The sequence below is a fragment of the Hippoglossus stenolepis genome, chromosome 23, assembly GCF_022539355.2.
Source record: "Hippoglossus stenolepis isolate QCI-W04-F060 chromosome 23, HSTE1.2, whole genome shotgun sequence".
Taxonomy (NCBI): Eukaryota; Metazoa; Chordata; class Actinopteri; order Pleuronectiformes; family Pleuronectidae; genus Hippoglossus; species Hippoglossus stenolepis.
In genome coordinates, this window is record NC_061505.1 from 15,550,064 (window position 1) to 15,569,712 (window position 19,649).

General features: G+C 41.0%; 4 protein-coding genes across 5 annotated transcripts in view; 3 read left to right on the forward strand and 1 right to left on the reverse strand.

Moving 5' to 3' along the window:
* Window positions 1-4,561, forward strand: part of LOC118102230 — a 60,921-nt gene extending 56,360 nt beyond the window's left edge. Inside the window, exon 5 of the mRNA XM_047338844.1 lies at window positions 4,416-4,561. Within this exon, the coding sequence (XP_047194800.1) occupies window positions 4,416-4,489 (74 nt within the window). The 3' untranslated portion in view covers window positions 4,490-4,561. The remainder of the gene's footprint in view (window positions 1-4,415) is intronic.
* LOC118102226 (L-selectin-like) lies at window positions 1,199-2,769 on the forward strand. Its single transcript, XM_035148287.2, has 3 exons — window positions 1,199-1,331; window positions 1,434-1,808; window positions 1,923-2,769. Exons 1-3 carry the CDS (start codon window positions 1,295-1,297, stop codon window positions 2,294-2,296), a joined length of 786 nt encoding a protein of 261 aa, XP_035004178.2. The 5' UTR covers window positions 1,199-1,294; the 3' UTR covers window positions 2,297-2,769.
* A 1,955-nt stretch (window positions 4,562-6,516) lies between the features above and the next one.
* On the reverse strand, window positions 6,517-10,646 carry slx1b (SLX1 homolog B, structure-specific endonuclease subunit). The gene is made up of 5 exons (XM_035148307.2): window positions 10,117-10,646; window positions 9,977-10,028; window positions 8,655-8,975; window positions 7,816-8,031; window positions 6,517-6,786 (listed from the first exon to the last, which is right to left on the reverse strand). The coding sequence occupies exons 1-5, from the start codon at window positions 10,287-10,289 to the stop codon at window positions 6,757-6,759; spliced, it is 792 nt and encodes a 263-aa protein (XP_035004198.1). The 5' UTR covers window positions 10,290-10,646; the 3' UTR covers window positions 6,517-6,756.
* Window positions 10,647-10,800: 154 nt separating this feature from the next.
* Window positions 10,801-14,564, forward strand: zgc:112271 (uncharacterized protein LOC553698 homolog). Of its 2 annotated transcripts, XM_035148309.2 has the most exons (4): window positions 10,801-10,936; window positions 11,133-11,197; window positions 12,588-12,685; window positions 14,279-14,564. In XM_035148309.2, exons 2-4 carry the CDS (start codon window positions 11,135-11,137, stop codon window positions 14,376-14,378), a joined length of 261 nt encoding a protein of 86 aa, XP_035004200.1. In that variant the 5' UTR covers window positions 10,801-10,936; window positions 11,133-11,134; the 3' UTR covers window positions 14,379-14,564. The 2 variants fall into 2 exon arrangements, with proteins under 2 accessions (XP_035004200.1, XP_035004201.1); XM_035148310.2 differs by lacking the exon at window positions 10,801-10,936 and having other exon boundaries at window positions 11,059-11,197.
* The last annotated feature ends 5,085 nt before the right edge of the window (window positions 14,565-19,649 follow it).

The following is a 19,649-nucleotide window of genomic DNA, read 5'->3' on the forward strand; positions in this document are numbered from 1 at the left end:
AGGGAGATGAGTGAATACAAAGAACTCCTGCCAGAGAGGATTTACAATGCAAAGCAGCCAGAACACTGGAAAGAAGAGTTATCATGTTGGTTGAGATCAGGAAACACACAACATGCTGGGGCTGAGTTGGTGCTCGGGCCTAGAAGGACTGGATCTGAGACATGTGGTGCAAATTGTGTCTCCATGAACACATCCATGTTGTAAAGATGAACACTGGATACCTGAAGGCAGGCTTCAATATCCAGTGGGGTTACAGCCTGAGGATATGCAATTGGGTAATGAATTAATTCAATTTGATTAGTTTAGCACCAAATCATGAAATAGATTATCCCCATGCACTTAAAGTTGACACCTTGTCAATTTTTTAGAAACCCAACAGTTCCCACAACGAGCAGCACTGACGACTGTGGAGAGAAAAAAAACTATTTTACTAGAACTAAGAAACCGTGAGAACCAGATTCAATGTGAGCGGAGAGAGAGAGAGAGAGAGAGAGAGAGAGAGAGAGAGAGAGAGAGAGAGAGAGAGAGAGAGAGAGAGAGAGAGAGAGAGAGAGAGAGAGAGAGAGAGCTGCCCATCACGTGGAGTTCTAGGTAACTCTAAGATGACTGTCGAGTAGAGGAAAGGCCCGGATCTAGACTGCTCAGATTTGTCCATAATTAGAAATTTGGGGTGGGCACCTTTTCACACAGTGACTTTGGCTTGGTTAGTGTTTTGGTTTTCTGACAGCACCTGAAGGCAGCACCAAAAAAAACGAAACGTATTTACCCCTGGGGACTCATGTGAGTGTGTGTGTATGTATGTGTAAGTGAGTGTGCACTCCGCCTCGCTCCAGGAGGAGATGAGAGAGGAGATGGGACACAACTTGCTAAAATGTTGATGCTATTCTTATGTTAACAATAGGGTACATACTAGGTACGATACTAAGTCATAATGATGAGATACAGGATTTTTATTTTCTTCATCACATTGAAATGGGCTTCCATTCCATGGGAGAGAGACCAGGAACTATTGTCAGAATAGTTGTTATAATGAAAATAATGCAGAGATGACAGCATTATAATAATAATAATATTATTATTATATCATCCTTATTTTCATCTGATCTACAGATTGGATGGAATTAGATGTTGTTTGCATCTTTGCCTTTTTGCATAAAGAGTTCAACAGAACACTGACTATTGTCAGTAGAAGAGGAGGAGCTGGTGTTACATTTCCCTAAATCTACACTAGAACTAGTTCAGTTTGGTGTTAGTGGTGAACACTGGCACAGACAGTCCACAGAGCAGCATCAGGATGGAAGGGATCTTCATTGGTGTCTTGTGTCTCTCAGGTCAGTGAATTTCACTGTTTGTATGATGTCTAACAGGAAATCTGAATATAGAGATTAATTTGAGTCCTCATACATAACAACAATAACTGGTTTCATCCTCAGGGTGCCTCACCTTCTCCACATGCCTCCTCCATCAGTACCACTTTGTGTCTGATGCAATGACTTGGACTGAAGCTCAGAGCTACTGCAGAGAGATGTACACAGACCTGGCCACTATTGAAAACACTGAAGAAATGAAGAAACTTATCGACACAGTTTCCGCCGCTGGTCACAGCTCTGAGGTTTGGATTGGCCTGTACAGTCATATTGACTGGAAGTGGTCAGATGGGTTCAACCAGAGTGGAGCTGAATATAGGAGGTGGCATCGTAATGACCCAAACCATAAAGAAGCCAATCAGTTCTGTGTGGCCATGAAGTACTATGGAAGGTGGTTTGATTATTTCTGCCATGAACAGCGACCATTTGTCTGCTACAGAGGTAATGATGTGCTTTATATTGATCTTTACTATACAACATAATGTATAAGATATGATTTTGAAAACCATTGTGTGATCTCAACAATCCCTCTTTTGTTCTCAAACTTAACTGCAGGAACATTAGAGGATTCTGACTTTGTGCTGGTGAATACATCAAAGAATTGGTCTGAGGCTCAGAGGCACTGCAGAGAACACTACACAGATCTGGTCACTGTGAGGAACAACACTGACAACGACAAGATAAAGAACATAATATACCCTCTCGGACCGGTATGGATCGGTTTGTACAGAGATCCTCAGATTTACTGGTCCGACGGGAGTAACTACTCATTCAGCTCCTGGTATCAGGGTTACAACAGACTTGGCTCGATGAAAGTCGTATGTGGTGTTGCAGATTTGGATGAGGGAGGAAACTGGACGTTATTTTCCTGTGAAGAAAGAAAACCATTTGTCTGCTACAGCATGCGTGGATGGTGCTTCCTTGAGTGAAAGAGAGAGAACACATGCTGACATTAGAAAAACAGTTATTGTCTCAATAGTGATTCTTATAACATTAATGCATTCATGAATATTTGGATGATGTTTGTTCTGTCTATTGTTTCTTTACAGTGAGAGAATCTAGAAATGTCTTGTGATGTACTTGTATGTTATCACGTCATTAATCTGCTCTGTGATGGTTCTTCAAGACAAACTGACACTTTGGAACATTTTGACTCTGTCTGGTTTCAGACTCCTTCACTAAGTCTCCTTGTGAATGAGATTTCAGCTCTTAGCTCTCAGCATTTTTTTTTTTGGCAGATTTAAAAGCAAAATTACAAAAAAAACTTTACAATTCACTGGTTTTGGTTTTTTGGAAACCCCTGTCTTATAGAAAATTGACATTTTCCTTCTTGGTAAACCGTGACATTAGGTCATAGTGGACAAATCAATTTGCCACGGCAGTATTGATCATCATATTTGTAAGGGGCAGGCTTTTTAGGCTATTTATTTAAACCATTAAAATTGAAATGATAATGTTGGATTGCTTTGGTAATGAGTACAATAAAAAAATCTATGTAACAATAATGTTTCATTGCTCATTAGAAAACACCTGAGGTACAGAAACATAAAGTAAACAGAACACTTGGTTACATTGTAGTGTTGGTTCTCTGAGTGAGGAGACTACCTCTCCACTCTATTACATATTCTATATGTATGGGGAATGATCCCCCTGCTCTCAAGGTGTGTAGACATTTCTTTTATATACACCAGCTTGCCCAGCCACGCCCTGCAGTTCATCTATAAAACACCTGTGTTGGCGTGAAATCCATTGATAGTTTGATTGACACATGTCTCTGAGAGGCCTGAGAGTGGGAGAGATAGACTCTTCACTCAGAGAACCAAGGTTACAACGTAACCGAGCATCCTCTGTTGTATCGAGATTATCTCTAAAACATTTTCCATATGAAGGGGCAACTCTTTTAGACACCTTGCAAAGAGACGATACATCCCACAAGCCGGTATTTGACAAATGCACAATTTACAAATGCACACTATTTTCATACCAACCAGGTCAAAGCCCCACAGTACACAAAGGCCAAGCCAGAGAGGCAGCAGGGCTGCAGAGGTTAGTCTTCAAGATGCAACACTGAGCAAAGGAAACAAATATTGGCCCTGCAAGATGCAGAGGTCAAAGGAAACAGGATGGCCACTCTGTCCAGCTTGTGAACACTACAATGGCACTCAGTAGAGTGCCATTGTAGGAAGGCCTATCTGTCCCCATAAATTTAACTAAACTGCACCAAATTGCACACATTCATAAATATCAGTCCCCTAAACATGTCTGATATTTTTTCATCAAGATCCATGAATCATTTCCCTCAGAAATGAACTGAATTGTTGCAAAACGCCCTATCTCGCATTATATTTCAAATTCAATTCAAATTCTATTCAATTCTATTTCTTTTTATTTGTATTGCACCAAATCACATGTCCTCACTATGTAAAGAGCCTCCAGATAATGTATGTTGTTATATGGAGTGATTCAGATATAATTAAATTGAACATATATTATCTCTTGGCACTTTACATAGGAAGACTGAGACCTTATAACATTGTAGCTAAACCCAACAGCTCCCACAATGAGCAGCACTGACGACTGTGGAGAGAAAAAACTCCCTCATTAACTGGAAGAAACCTCTAGAACCAGACTGAGTGTGGGCAACATCTGCCTCGACCGGTTGGATGAGAGGAGGAAAATGGTGGAAGGGCGGAGAGGTGGGTGGAAAAGAGGAGAGAGAGGGGCGGAGGAGACAGACCTTCTTTCTCTCCTCTTCTTGAAGTGAAGCTGCAGGACTCCTCTGGACCTGAATGACCCTGCCGTGAAAGCAGACATTCTGAAATCAGCAAGTTTCCAACATCATCCCTGAAACACATTCATAGACCCAGGACAGATATAATACAGAGTTTGATGACATCAAATAACCATGAGGGAGATGAGTCAGGGGGTCCCTGCTCCATCTCTCCATCAGTTTGGGGGTCCTTGGCCTGAAAAACGTTGAAGACCCCTGTTCTAGAGAGAACTGTGTTTAAAGTTGTGTCCCTGTATTTTGCTGTGTGTGTCTTTCAGCTGAGAGCCTGTCTGGGGATGCAGATTGTGGCGAGTGGCGCGTCCCTGTTCAACCTGATCTGTTGTCTGATTAAAATGGACGACTCACCCGTCTACTGCTGGCACTATCACTACGACAACAGCACACTTCGATTTGGCTTAATCTGCCATAACCTTGAGGTGGTTTATTACTATAACTACTTAAAACACTATTTATTAGATTTACACGTGTCTATCAAGTTTGATGTAAATGTGAATGTTAAAAAAAAAAAAACATTAACATAAAATTGAAACCACAATAAAACAATTATTGGATAGATTTAGAAATATCTGTCCATTTTAAAGACTGAAAGCAGATGAAAGCACACTTGATATTTCCTCCTTCATTGATTTCTTTCTTTGCCAACGTCGTCTCACTTTCAGAATATCCGCTCCCACTTTTCTGTTGAGTCTGTGCTCATCCAGGCTGCTCTGTTGGCCATCTCCGTCACTCTGGCCACCTACTGCTGCAAAGTGGTCAACTGCTGCTCACCAGCCCCCAAAATGGTGAGTAGACACCATGCCAGGGATGCTGCAGCAGCTCTAGGTTTCCCTAATGACGCCTGAACATACCAAACGCAAAAGAAAGGCTGGTGAAAAGACCTGTTAAATCCGGAAATCAGGGCCAAACCAGCTGGGTTTGGAATTGTACAGAGATTTACATTAGGGGCCCACGAAACTAGAAGTCTAAAGATTTAACAGTTACTTAACCATTTTACTTTAGTAGTTGCTCATTCTGTTTTAAATGTCTCCTGTCCTTGTTCCCTGTCCCAGACGGTGATCACTGTACAAGCCCCCGCCGTCCAACAGTGAGGAGACGCGTACAAAAGGGATGCACAGTCACACACTAATGCTAATGTCAAAGCTGCACTAACACTTTTTATATTAACAGTGGACGACATGACTTATGGTGTGTAATGTGAAATGTGTTGCCGGAGTTCCTCCTCCTGTTTAGCCTCTTTTAGCTCGTTGTTTTGCTTTTTTTGAAGTCGCAGCTGTTGAAAGCTAAAAATGGGATGAAACCACTTGTTCACTGTCTGCTCAGGAGCAACCAGCGGACACTCACAGTCAGAGAGCAGCAGGTGATCATGGAGCAGGAAGCAGCAACAGAAAGTCAGGAACTAGCAGGACTCCCACTGTCACTGTTTGCTGGAGCAAATCATTTTATAAGATAATATGTCGGTGTTTTGTTTACAGCTTGTCCTAGTGCCCCCGAGTGGTATGAAAACAATACATGCAGCTTTAGTGTTAGTAAAATTACAATGTCCTCACATATATGACTGAACACTTTTTCCATGAGATCTGTTTTTGTATGTATTCATTTTCTCATGTGGTTTAATCATAGGCCCTCTTCAGACCAGGTATTAACATCCATTCTGAGACTCCAGGGATGTATGTGTGTTTACACCTGGAGAAACATTCCTTATTCACACTGCAGACAGAATGTGGCCGCATCTCTGAATGTGTGGTCGGAGCCCAATATGTCCTAGGTGCATTCATCACTGACCTGTGCTTACATGGGACTGGATTACTCAGCATGCATGTTAATGCCAGGTAGGATATGAACAGGGTCGTAGTCTACAGTTGTAGTAATGTTGTGAAAACGTTGGATGACAGTAGAAATGGGGACAAGTAACTGAACATGTTATTAATAACCATATCTTCTGTTGAAGGTTAGAGAAGGTTAATATTTCAACTGTATGGAGACGACAATTACATTTCATTTTAATGCTTATTATGCACATTACGCTTTATTAAAAAACACTTGTGCTCAGATTGTTGGTAACTTTATAACGATCACTACCTATTAACGCTTCACACTTTCCTTTGTCACTGCAATTAACTGTGAACAATAAAAAAGTTAACCTGTAGTTGTTTGCAGTTGCTGCTTTTCTTTGGGAAAAAACTGATTTGGTTTCAGCATGTGAGAAGACATGTCACTGTGTACCTTGAAGCACAGCTGGTATTTAATCCGGTATACTACTGTTTAGTATTTACAGCGCACTACTCTCGTGAAAACAAATTTACAAATTGATCCAAAAGCATCAATGAGTTAAGATTTGAAAAGACACCTAACACTTCGTACGTATATAAAACAGTTTTATTTTATTTGTCACACAAGGTTTTTTTTTTCATACTTTATACATATTTAATACATTAAACTCACAGCTAAACAGACATAGTTAAAACACTTCATGATCAGGTTGATTGACGTAAAAAGGATCCAGTCTGTCCTCCTGTCAGTATTCATTATTATTCATTGTATTCCATGAAACATACTCCACGTCATTATCTGACACCGCACTTCATTCAGGGCTCAGCCTCATAGCTGCAGTTCATCTGCCCAGTGGCTCTGTGGAAAGTCAAAGGACAAGTTAGAAAGATAAAACCTTCATTCACTTGGAATTAGATGAGCTGGTGTGAAAAATGTGTATCACAATTATAGTGACCAAAAGGATCACAGATATCTGTATTGTGGTCTTGTTAAAATATGCTTAAAAAGTACTGATACAGAAAATGTAGTAAATTTACCAAATCAAATTGTCAATTTAAAAAATATATTTACTATCAGTATAAATAATAATATAGCACCAACATATGCAACATTACAATTGAAGAAGGACAGCCTCAAGAAGCTTTTTATTTTACAATTCTGTTGATGCAGGTTTAATTGAATATGCGGGGTTCAGGGGATAGAGCGGGTCGTCCTCTAACCAGAAAGTCGGCTGTTCGATCCCAGTCTTCCCCATTCTACATCCCTTGGACAAGATACTGGACCCCAAATTCCCCCTGACGGCTGTACTGTTCTCATAGAGTAGGTGCTGCCTATAGACGCACTGTAGGAATGTGTGTGTGAATGGCAAATAGAAATAAAGACCATTTTCCTATATAAGAACAACTCGTTACGTTAAGTGCAGAAGTCGACCCCAAATGTCTGAGAGGCAGGAATATTAGTTTGATAAACACACGCAATTTGGTGACAGTGGATGCTAGCTGTTGTTCACTATAGCCAAAGCACAAGCAGCTCATTCTGTTACAATACCAATTAAATTGCCAATGTAATAACAGCACATTGTAATTAAATATTGTAACAATTCTAAAAATAACTGTTATGAACAGTACAGATGGAAACCGTAGGAATAAGATAAACCTCCTGACTGGAAAGAAAGAGAGACTAACAGGTTAATATCTGCCAAAATCCAAAATATGGAGCAGTAAAATTATAAATGTATCTTTTCCCCCACACACACACACACACACACACACACACACACACACACACACACACCACACACACACACACACACACACACACACACAACACAACACACACACACACACACACACACACACACACACACACACACACACAGTAACTAACTTGGGATGCAGATGCTGTGATCTCCTCCAGGTCTCTGAAGCAGCCGTGTTTATGACGAATGAGGCTCCCCCACAGCACCGAGCGACGACACGCTGGACAGTCTCCCTCCACGGGCAGGAGGTGCGACGGTTCACGCTTCAGGAAATGTTTGGCGAGGCAGATCACATGACCGCTCATTCCACAGGACGGGTGGAAACAGCTTAGCTTTTCTGATACCTGAGAAAAAACAAGTGGCAAAGATGTACGGTCAAGATTTGATTGTACTGGAATGAAGGTTAGCTGGTATTTTAGAGAGAGAGAGAGAGCGAGAGGCTCCTTTCTCACCTCCACACAACTGACCAAGCCGCTGTGAATGTCAAGGTGAAAAGGGAGAGTGACTAAAAGAGAAACTTTTATGTGTAGCTGTGTCAGTCTGTAGCTGTACGACCTTCTGATACAACTTTTAAGCAATCATTAGCCAGTAATATGCAACACTTTGCGTGTTACATTTAGAGTTTATAGTTAGAATACAGTACAGCCCAACCAATACAGTTCAAAAGAGCCATTAACTGGCCAGAGATCATTTTTTTAACCTTAAACTTGATACAGATTCCTTAGATTTGTTTAAGTAACTCTGACCAGGACACATAGCGAGCAGGACATTTTACAGTGTAAAAATCCACTTGACTTTTTCTACATTACCTCAAACTTGTGCTGGCATTTCTGTTCTAATATTTTTTCATCTCATCTTTCCACATAGCTAACAGCAATCAGCAGATTTATCTTCCTGGCCAACTTATCCGTTATATACCTTACATTTACAGATAGGGGTATTTTCCAAAATCTAAAAGGGTCACTACCTTGACTGAGCCTTTACAGAGAAAACACCTGGACACGTCTTCCTCCTCTGCCACAGGCTGCTGCTGCTGCTGAGACTTCTTGGCTCTCACGCTGCCGAAAGCGATTGGGATGTGCAGGGGAGGCTGCAGACTGGGCTCAAAGTCCATCCTGTACTCCTGCTTGAGCCAGCGGGCCGTCAGCGGCAGCCTGTTCCACGGCGCCACCCGCAGCATGTTGGAGAGGACGCGCCAGTGGAACTGCAGACTCGACTCTTTTCTGGAGCTCCGGGAGACATGGGAGAGTCGCCTGGAGGAGTGGGGGTGTTGCCACGCCCACTCAAACTGATACAGATGAAGCATGATGATAGTTTGAATTTTTTTTTCCATACATGGATCAACACATACAATCTATGTCATAACATCCAACCCTGAATCCAAAAGGGCCGTCCTAGCCTGACATCTTCAGGTGAATTGGACAACAAGAAACCCTGTAGAGCCTCTAACGTCCTGTTGGTAATGTAGACGGCAGGAGAACCAATTGACAGATTAGATGCACTACTTTTTAAATGACTATTTCCAGGAGCTTTTGTGCCACAGGTCTGAACTTGGCACTAAAATCACTGTCTGTCTGTGCGTGTTTTCACTCCATCGGAATCACCATGTAGATCTGTGCTTCTATTCGGAATTTACTGTGATGGAGACTGAAAACTCTAGACTGCAGACAACCCACTGAGAGATTTAAGTTAATATAATTCTGATTTAGGAAATAACTGCAATGAAACTGTCAGTAAATAATGTTTTGTTTCAGAAATCCACTTCACGTTGTCACCTTGACCACAAACAACTGATGAATAATCTACATTTTTCATGTTTAGAAAGGGACAACACAAATGGTTCCAAATATAAATAACCATGACAATAACTGTCTGCCCCATGTCCTCACAGAGATTCAGGAACATTCAGAAATGCTTTTATTACTTCACACCTTGACTCCTCAAACAGCCTTTTCTTTTGCATTAATCAGAAAATTCTGAAGCGACTGCAGTCTGTGCAAAAATCCATGAACTCTGCTTTTAACCATAAGTAATAGACACGATCACATCACACGTTTTCAGGGGCCATCAAGGCTCTGGTACGAATTACTTCAGGAAGTAAGGTTGTCTGAGACGGTGTCTTCTTTTAAATTTGGTCTTAAATGAAATGTTATCGTTTGGCATATTTCTCAATTGGAGTGCCAGGCTATTTTGTCTTTTATCTCTATTATCATCATTACCAGTACTAATGTGCTTCCTTCTGTATTTTTATAATAGGGTTGTTGTCATTATTATAGAACAGATACTTACCCTCAGGGCAGCGATGTCAGAGGGAAAGCCGTGTATGATGAGGACCATCTCCCTGAAACAAAGGGACATAGAGAACAGGAGTGGTTGAGTGATTCCACAGTGTCCGTGATGTGGTGGAGATCAGCGGGGGCAGATCTCACCATGGTCCTCTGCCACTGGTCCTCTTCGCTCCACCTTTGTGCCGCCCGGCGTTGTGCTGTCCGATCCGCCGCTCGGGGTTCACAGTGAAGCCGATGTAGATGCGACCTCTGAATTTAGGATTCGTGCAGTAAAGCATGTAGACACCGAAGAAGCCTTCTACCTCCACCACCATTGTACAAGGCGATACGAGTGCAATTGTTGGTATTGAGCTCCCAATTAAACTGCCGCTTGGGAGTTGGCTAAGTTAGCTTGGCTAGAACAGCCATAAACAAAACTACGACCTGTAAAATCATTATAAGATACCATCCGGTTTAACTGTGGAAATGCTGCCATTCTCCTCGCTATTCTGTTTTGACTTTATGCTCGAGGACAGACACTAAAGCGTTAAATAAGTCCAATAAGAAACAGCCATGATACAACTCCTGCCTGCATGTAAACAGTGTCCACTGTAGTAGCCCGTAACGCTGCCTGCTTTAATATCTTTTTAAATGACTGAATGTATCTCTCTCCGAGGCTAAATAATACCTCGCATCATATCTTAAGACTGATTAACACGAATACATCAAAGTGACTTCACGTGAAACACGTATTTATTTTTTTTACACGAATCCTGGGAACATTTTGCTCGTTATTCTGTAAGGACCCCTAATATTATGATTCGCTACTTTAAAACAGACAGGCCGCCCCTGATTGGCCAGGGTTTTCCCTGCCGCAAAGCAATTGGACATTTCTCCAGTCAGTCATGATGTCAGCGACAAACGCCCACCTCTTCGTGCACGCTGACTGAAATCAGGAGATCTTCCAATATAAAAAAAACTGGTAATAACGAATACTCAGATTAAAACTTGAGCTGTAGCAGCGTTTTAAAAAAATATTTTAAAAATCTGAAACGTGAAGAATACTGTAGCACTTCCGGTGTCCGTCTGTTTACCTCTGTAGACCAAAATCAATGAGTTGTCCGCCTCTGTAGGAACAATCTGATGAACTGTTAACGTCACAGTATTTCTTCACGCAGACATGGCTGTAACAGCTGATCACATCCGGGACAAACTTACTAAGGAGCTCGCGGCAGTGCACGTGGTACGTTTTCTCACTATTATTTGGTGTTGCATGTTTGTATTTGTGTCGTAAGTGAGCAGAGTCCACATTGCGTACGTGTAAATGTGCAGTGTAACGTAGTATGTGTTGTTAATATGTCGTACCTGGAGCCACTGGACTCAAAGTTAATTCACCGTTCTACATTGTCCCTCCTGCTTCTGCCTCACGTGCCTCGAGGCCTGTCTCTAATTGTGGCGGCCACCACTTCCGGTGTCACCTTAAGGCGCCCCCGCCACCTGCCAGGGAGATGCAGCTGCTCAGCACCTCAGATGTAATGTTCGTGGCTGTCGAGCCATTGTCACCGGACAAGTTTTTCTCCAGCTGCCAAACAACCACTGGCTGTATCATCTCCCAAAGCTCACGTGTTGGCAGATGTTCCTGTTTCTGTTGCTGCAGAAACCAAACAGTAGTGACTTTACAGATACACCAGGGACCAAAAACATGCATCTGATGTACAATTGGCAAGAACGTAAAAAGAAACAACAAAAAATAAACGAGTAATGTGACGAACGTAACTTGATGTGCCACATATGAAAACAAACTTCATCATGATTATTGTAAGCAATGATCGGGATTTTGTGCAATTCCTATGATGGAAGTTTTACTTGAGATCTGCAGTAATAATAATAATAATAAAGATTATAATAACATAGTTATATTATCCATCTGTCCTTAATACCGCTTATAATTTGACAGTCACTGGGCGGTTGGAGCTGCACTCCCTGTGAAAGGCAGGGTTAACCTTGGACAGGTCGTAGTTTACAAATGATGGTATTAATAAGGGATGGGTAATAAAACAACATCCATAGTTATTGGAATATTATTTTCATCAATAGCAATATAACAAAGGTTCAATGTATATCAATGTACTGCTTATACATCGTGCAAGTACAGTGAGGAGATATAACACTAGTTGATCTACCCTCAGATTTGTAAAATCTTTAACTTTATATCAAATGTTTGTCAATTTCTGCTCATAAAGAAGGAGTTTAAAACCTCTGACCTTCACTCAGGAGCAATATCAGTCTTTAAACTTAGAGGAAATGATAATTTAACATGCATGCTGATAATTATTGATTTGAACTGATATGACATTTTAATCCTGATATAATTTTGGACATAAAGCCCACCTCTACTAATAATAGTAATGATAATAATAATAGTACTAATAACACTAATAATAGCACTAACACTGTTCCTAGTATTAATGGGTAAATGCCCCCTTCACCACCCAACCTCCCCCACCATCATTCAAACATGGCAGAACATTGGCAGTTCCGGGTTGTTACTGTGCAGTGACGGTTACTGTGTCATGTGAAAAAAATGTCCGACTGAGCTAACTGTTAATCTGTTATCTGTTGACATTTACCAGGATGTGGAGGATACATCACCGAACAGATGTGCAGCCAGCTTCAAAGCCCTGGTGGTGTCATCCCAGTTCGAGGGCAAACCACTGTTACAGAGACACAGGTATCACTCTCATTCGAAGGAGGGGGGTGTTGAGGGGTTATCAGGTTTGAATAATGTTCTTATAAGCTGACAGAGAATAGATTTGTGTCACTGTAGCGTATTGTAATATACATATTATTGTGATTATATAACAGCTGTACTACATGACATAATATCTGTGCAGGGTTGTTACAGGAGCCCTCATGAATAGTCACAGACACCATGAGATCCTGATGCCAAGCGATGCTTATTGCCCTGCATCACAGCATTACCTAAGAGTGTACACACGGCTCTGTGCGGATATATGTGCACTCTCTGTCACAATCCAAATATCACAGGGAGTAACATAACAAGTTCGGGTTGACCAAAACAGGGCCCCTTTCCCATCAAGGCAGATCAAGGGCCGGTTCAGAGCCGGTTCATCCAGAATAGTTCTTTGTGTTCGACAGCCAGAGAACTGGCTCCCTGCCCGAAAAACTGGGTTGACTCTGGCAGCAACACTTGGTTGGTCTGGAAGAAAGAACTGCTTACGTCAGGGTCTGGGGCTGGGATTAGCATGACCAGTAAGACCAACCAAAACATTGTGACTGCCATTTAAAAAAAAAAAAAAAGCTTCTGTTGGATGTAGTCTGCAAAGAAGAATGAAAATAAAACAGTAGTAAGTGTTGCTGGGAAATCAGAGACATTTGAGTAGGAGTGACGTATGCAGTGATGTCCTGACATGGCTCTAGACCCTGGAAAAGCAAAATGGTTCTTAAAAGCCACCAATTGAACCAACTCTGAACCAGCCCAGCATTAGCACCAGGTTTACCTTGATCGAAAAGTGGTTAACGTGTGGCATCAGGGAAATATGAAGACACTTGACATATTCAGCAATGGTTGGTGTGTATCTACAAAGGGAAGATGTGAAAAATGGAACATGTGACTAATATATGAGATTGAGGAAACCTGAAAAAGGCCATAAATTAATCTTTTGCTTGTTGAGTCAAAAAACCACTTCACAAGGAAGCACTGGAAACTTGGTGTTCCTTCTCATGTCAGATCACCTAATTAAAACCTCTCCCTCTTGATGTGGGACAAAAGAAAAAGTTAAAGAGAAAAAGGAAGGGAAATAATACGTGTATGATAATGATAAAGTCAACATTTTTGGGGGTTTTAAACTAAATCCTGTCCTGGGGTCATTTTCATGTAATGTGACCACACTGATTACAGTGTGGCACTACATGATGACGACATAAAGTCTATAGATCATTTAATAGTTTTTAACATCAGATCATGGCGACTTGAATCATATAAAATGCTAAATATTGGTGTCAATACTGATTGGATGTGTGCATTTCTGTTCATGATTGAAATTAATTAAGTTTGGAGTCATCCATGATGCAGCCTGTGTGAGAACAAAAAATGCTCCTTATCATTTCCTTTACTTCCATCTCATGTACCGCCTGTGGTGCCAAATACTGTAGCATGGGTAAATGTCATATTGGAATAAAGCTGTGTGGAACGTAAAAAAGTAACACCAGTATGGAGCTACTGCACGTGTGTTTTACAACATGCAAGAAACACGCAGCCGTACATGAATGAACTCCAGTTGTGTGCGTCATGTGTCGACAGGATGGTGAATACGTGCCTAGCGGAGGAGCTAAAAGAGATCCACGCTTTTGAACAGAAGACCCTCACACCAGAACAGTGGGAGAAACAGAAGTCCCAATGACACACAGATACACACACACACACACACACTATCACCCTCACATCAGTTTATAATGTCCACTATAAACAGGCCTTATACTCTTACATGACGAAAAGACAGATGAGTACTCTCTTTCATCTTCTGTGAATACGTAATGTGGATTTCAATCAATTGGAAAGTTCTGCAATAAAAGACTTTGATGTTCTATATTGTCTGTTGTTGTTTTTTCCAGAGAATCTTAAAATGTCTTCTATTGTTATATAAAAAAAAATGTTGGCACCTCAGATGTTTTCTAGACTTGATGACCAGCGCTTTACAGTGACGTTTTTTGCCATTCACACAGACATTCACGTAATGCATCTGTAGTGACCCCTTTGCCAGTCAAACGAGGCCACTGCGGTTGCTGAGTAATTGTTCTGACGTGTGTAAAAATGACGAAGTGTCCAGTCCCCAAATAAAAGAGAGCAGAACCACTTGTTCTCGTGACAAATGTATTTTCCCCAAAACATATACAAACAGATCAAATTCTTTTGCGTCCATTCCCACACGGTCAAAAACTGTTTGCTCCTTATTTTCAGCCAATACCTCTCTTAAATAACCCCACTGATTATATACACCTCTTGCCTGGCTGACAGCGGCACTACTCCCCCAAGTGGTGGGAGGAAAAACAAAACAATAATAATAAAATGGCTCTTACAGCATCTATGTGCAGCACTTTCTCTATGAGAACATGCGTCTTCAGCATGCGGTATCGGGAAGACTGTGATCGAACCACCAACCCAGTAAGAGGATTACCGCTCTCCCCCCTCAGCCACAGCATCCCATCCATCTATCTATCTTTCCATCTATCCATCTATCTATCTATCCTGCAATTTTATCCTTGAGTTATCACTGTCAGTCTCTGGGGGGGCCGTAGCAGGGTTTAAACCTAACTGCTTTAACTAAATGAAAGACCTATAGCAGTTTCTAACAACATACACACAGGTCAACAATATGCAAATAATAGGCCATGTGTAAATACGATGAATCCATAGCCTGTACCCTGTTGCATGTATCCTTACACAAAGCTCAGAGATCACCATGAGGCATTGAGACCAGGCCCCCCGCCTGTGTGGATTTCAGGGTGACACACACTTTACTCTCACTGAGACTCAGTTGTACACACTCATGTCTCAAGATTTTAGGCTAAAATTGTAAAATGATGTCCTGACCCATCATGAGTTTAGTTCTGCTTACAGTCCTCATTACATTTGGTTGGATTTTTGATCTATGCTAAACTATAGTGAAAGCTCTGTTGACTGGATCTTATTAAAACAGGAAGTAAACAGACTGAGGCTTACAGTAGGTGTCCCACAATGCCCGATGTCCCAGATTACCCCACATTTGATTATATTTTATAATTATGGTGCATTTTTTATATCATGAATGACTGTATATCAATATACTATTTACATTTTTTTACATACTAAATCAGATTGTGTGTGTAATAACTAAGTTAAATACTGAATTTATAATTGATATTTGAACGTACCTATTTAGTGTAAACAATATATTGTGGATACCTTGTCAATGGCCTTTCCAATGAAGTTTCAACTTTTGTCTGAATTTGTAAATTTTTATCTTCTTCTTGTGCTTCTATAAAATGTAGTTTTGTTGATAAGAAGCCTAATCCAGAGTTTAAAACCAGCCATCCTAAAAAATAGGCTATTTCTTTCATTTAACTTTGATTGAAGAGAGGAATATCTTTGGGCCATTAGGTAAAAACAGATATATTCCAAGATAAACCTCATTGTAGTGTCACAAGAAACCAAACTCTCTGATATTCTCCGGGATTAAAGTCACAAATTCCCATGAAATTAGATCAGATCGAGGGACCGCATCGTTTTACTTTGCGCGGTTGGATCTACAGGACGTTTGGGTTTGACACTCGTCAGTTATCCGAGCCTGCTGAGTTTAGTGCCGGGTCGGTCTCAGCCAAATGAACAAGAGTAGAGGAGTGGGGGATTGGTTTTGCTAGTAACCATCCTTAATGATTACATCCTGCCCCAAACTGTGTTTTCCCCATCAGCTCAGTGTCTGTGTGTGTGTGTGTGTGTGTGTGTGTGTGTGTGTGTGTGTGTGTGTGTGTGTGTGTGTGTGTGAGTGAGAGAGAGTCAATAATTCCTCATGTTTTCATCCTACAGTTGACACATCATTAGGCGTGCAACTGAGCATGAGTGTGTATTACGTGTGTTTACCCTCTGACTTGTATTTCGGAGACTAGACCATTAATTCCAGCTGAACTGGACTATAGAAGTGGAAACCACTCAGTGGGGTTTTGGATTGTGAACAGTGTGTTGTCAGTATTGTTTAATTAATGCGTCCAACTGGCAGGAGGTCCCGGGGCAGACCAAGATTATAAGTCTCATCTGGCCTGAAGCGCCTCAGGGTTCCCCAGGAGGAGCTGGAAAACATTGCTGGGCCGTGTGGACTACTTTCCTTAACCTGGTGTCACTACCACCAAACCCAAGATGAGGCAGCAGAAAATGGAATTTCAGATTAATAATACTGACCATACGTTTGACATGGAACTCTTTACTCAGAGGCCATTTCCTCCCTAACCTTGTCCAGAGCATTCAACCACAACCACGTCTTTATCAGTTAATGGAGTTTATGGAACCCTAAGATGGCTCATGCGATAACGTTTTGGACCTAAGTTGCACATATACATGTTCAGGTTTCAACATATCATTTACATCACCGGATTTGCAGCATGAAATGATGCGAGGTGGCTGAACGCTGATGTTCTTTTACCCGCCAGTGAGCAGGTGACAGGGCCAGGGTGACAACACTGAGTGTGTGAGGATTACTTCCACCACTTCCACTCCCATGGCCTGCTAATGGAAGAGCCGACATGGGGGAAGACTGTGTGTGTGTGTGTGTGTGTGTGTGTGTGTGTGTGTGTGTGTGTGTGTGTGTGTGTGTGTGTGTGTGTGTGTGTGTGTGTGTGTGTGTGTGTGTGTGTGTGTGTGTGTGTGTGTGTGTGTCTGTGTGTGTTGTGGATTAAAGCAGAAACACAACTCAGTCATGAACAGACATTATACCCAAGATTCTCTTTTCTGAGTAGCTTCGATTCTTACAGGGTCTTGGATCTGTCATTTTTCCACACATAGGTTATAATCAATATGTATAATCAGCAGCATTTGATGCTGCAAAACATGTTCGTCTCTGAATCCTTCAACATTTTCAGCAACATGGTAGTTGCATATTTACGCATATTTTAAGTAATGAAGATAAGAGATATACCAAGATCACTAGTGCACCCCTGAGAAGTGCTGCTGCTCTTATCATCACTATAATCTAGTGCTGGAACATAATTGAGTACATTTACTCTAAGTGCGTCACTCAAGTATAGTTTTAGGGCTCTTGTACTTCACTTGTGTGATACGATTTTATGCTGCTTTATTTTTTTTACTTCACTACAACTCAAAGGGGATTATTGCTCTTGTACTCCACTTATATTTGTATTTGATTACTGTAGTTATTGGTGATTTTTCAAATGAAGGTATTTTCAAAAAGCAGCATAATCATCTTATAAAACAGAACGCATTGTTTCCAAGCAACCTTGTAGCTGTGGCGCATTTCAGATTTCAGATGTGTGAGAGCAGTTCTGTCACAGAGAGATGCCTCATCTAAATTTCATGTTTTAAACAAAAAAGAGACCAAATTATACAGTATTTCACACTTCAAAATATGTATGACATATAATCGTTTATTCTTCTCTCCTCTCTTTTGAATCAATACATGCTTTTACTTTATTTGCAAGTTTTATTCTGTTATGTGTATTATATCGCTGCACACTTTTGATACCTTTTGTTTTATCAGTGGTGGAGGAAGAACTCAAATATCATTTTAAACTTAAAGTCCTACATGTTTTAATGTTGCTTTTTATTCAGACTGATCTGGACCAAAATAGTGAATTAAGACTGACACGGTTGGAAATTAATCCATAAAATGTAAAAAAAATTAAAATGAATCAATTTAATGTCATTGCCATCAGAAACTAAGGATAATTTCCATTCTCTGTCTATTGTCAAATAATTTATCGTAGACTATATTAAATTTCTGGTCAACCTCAATGGAATATTTTTGGTTGCACGTGTATTTACAGCGGAATAATCAAGCTCCGAAGACACACTGAGGGTCAGCCTGAAAGGAATCACTCGTCAATCCACAGGAGCAGAAATGGATCCCCTGCTGGATGAGGTAATAAATCAAACACGCCTTGTGCGGGATCTGAGGTGTTAAATCAGTCCGCTTGATCCCTCTGCAGGAGCTGGTTATTCCAGTCTCCCACACACCTACCTCACATAGGAAGTGGAGCGAAAAGCCAGAGAGGGGTTGGCTCAGCAAGCGTGAATACATCAATAAGGTTCCATTAGTCCAGGCAGCAGCTGATCCCTGTAGAGGCGCCTCCTGGCAGGGACGCTCTCATGCTATATCTCCGCGTCCACACAGGAACCTTCACCAGATGATCCTGGTTGTTGGCTTATCACTGGAGGGAACTCATGTCTGTGGAGGCTTCCCACTGGACACAGCTATCCTATTCAGCTTGCTCACCGACGTGGATTTGGCCTTCAAGACCCCACTCATATTTCCCTATTTTCAATCAAATTTTATTTGTATAACCTATATTCACAAATCACAATTTGTGTCATAGGGCTTAACAAGATGCGCTGTAAATAACAGTATTTACAACATGAGCCTGTTTCTGCCGTTTACCTGGTGATCATTACGATGACGGATAAAACTATGGAGTTGTAATACATGTCCATCATTTCCAAAATATTTCCCTAGATGTTTGTTATTACGGAGTTTTGCTTAATTGGGACTAGAAAGGCACTCAACAGGCCCAATATATTCAAGCTGCACCAAATTACACACACGCATAGATATCAGTTCTCTAAATATGATTTATGAATGATTCCCTGTGAAATTGGTGATAATGGCAAACAATGCAACTTTAAAGTAAGTTTTTAAATTAATATATGATATTATGATATTCATAACATACACCTCACGTTGTTTTTTTGTGTTTTTTAAACTTATTTATATCAAAACAAATTGCACAAATGACTTTGATGTTTGTTTTATTGTTTGGCAGTGAAATCAAGATAAAGTGCTACATCTCATCTGTCAATGTTCATAACTAACCTGAGCTGACAACCTCAGCATCCTCGCACACATGTACATGAACCTACTGTGTGTCACCAGCAGGCCTCAGGGTGGCTGCTCTCATTAACACCAAGTGAA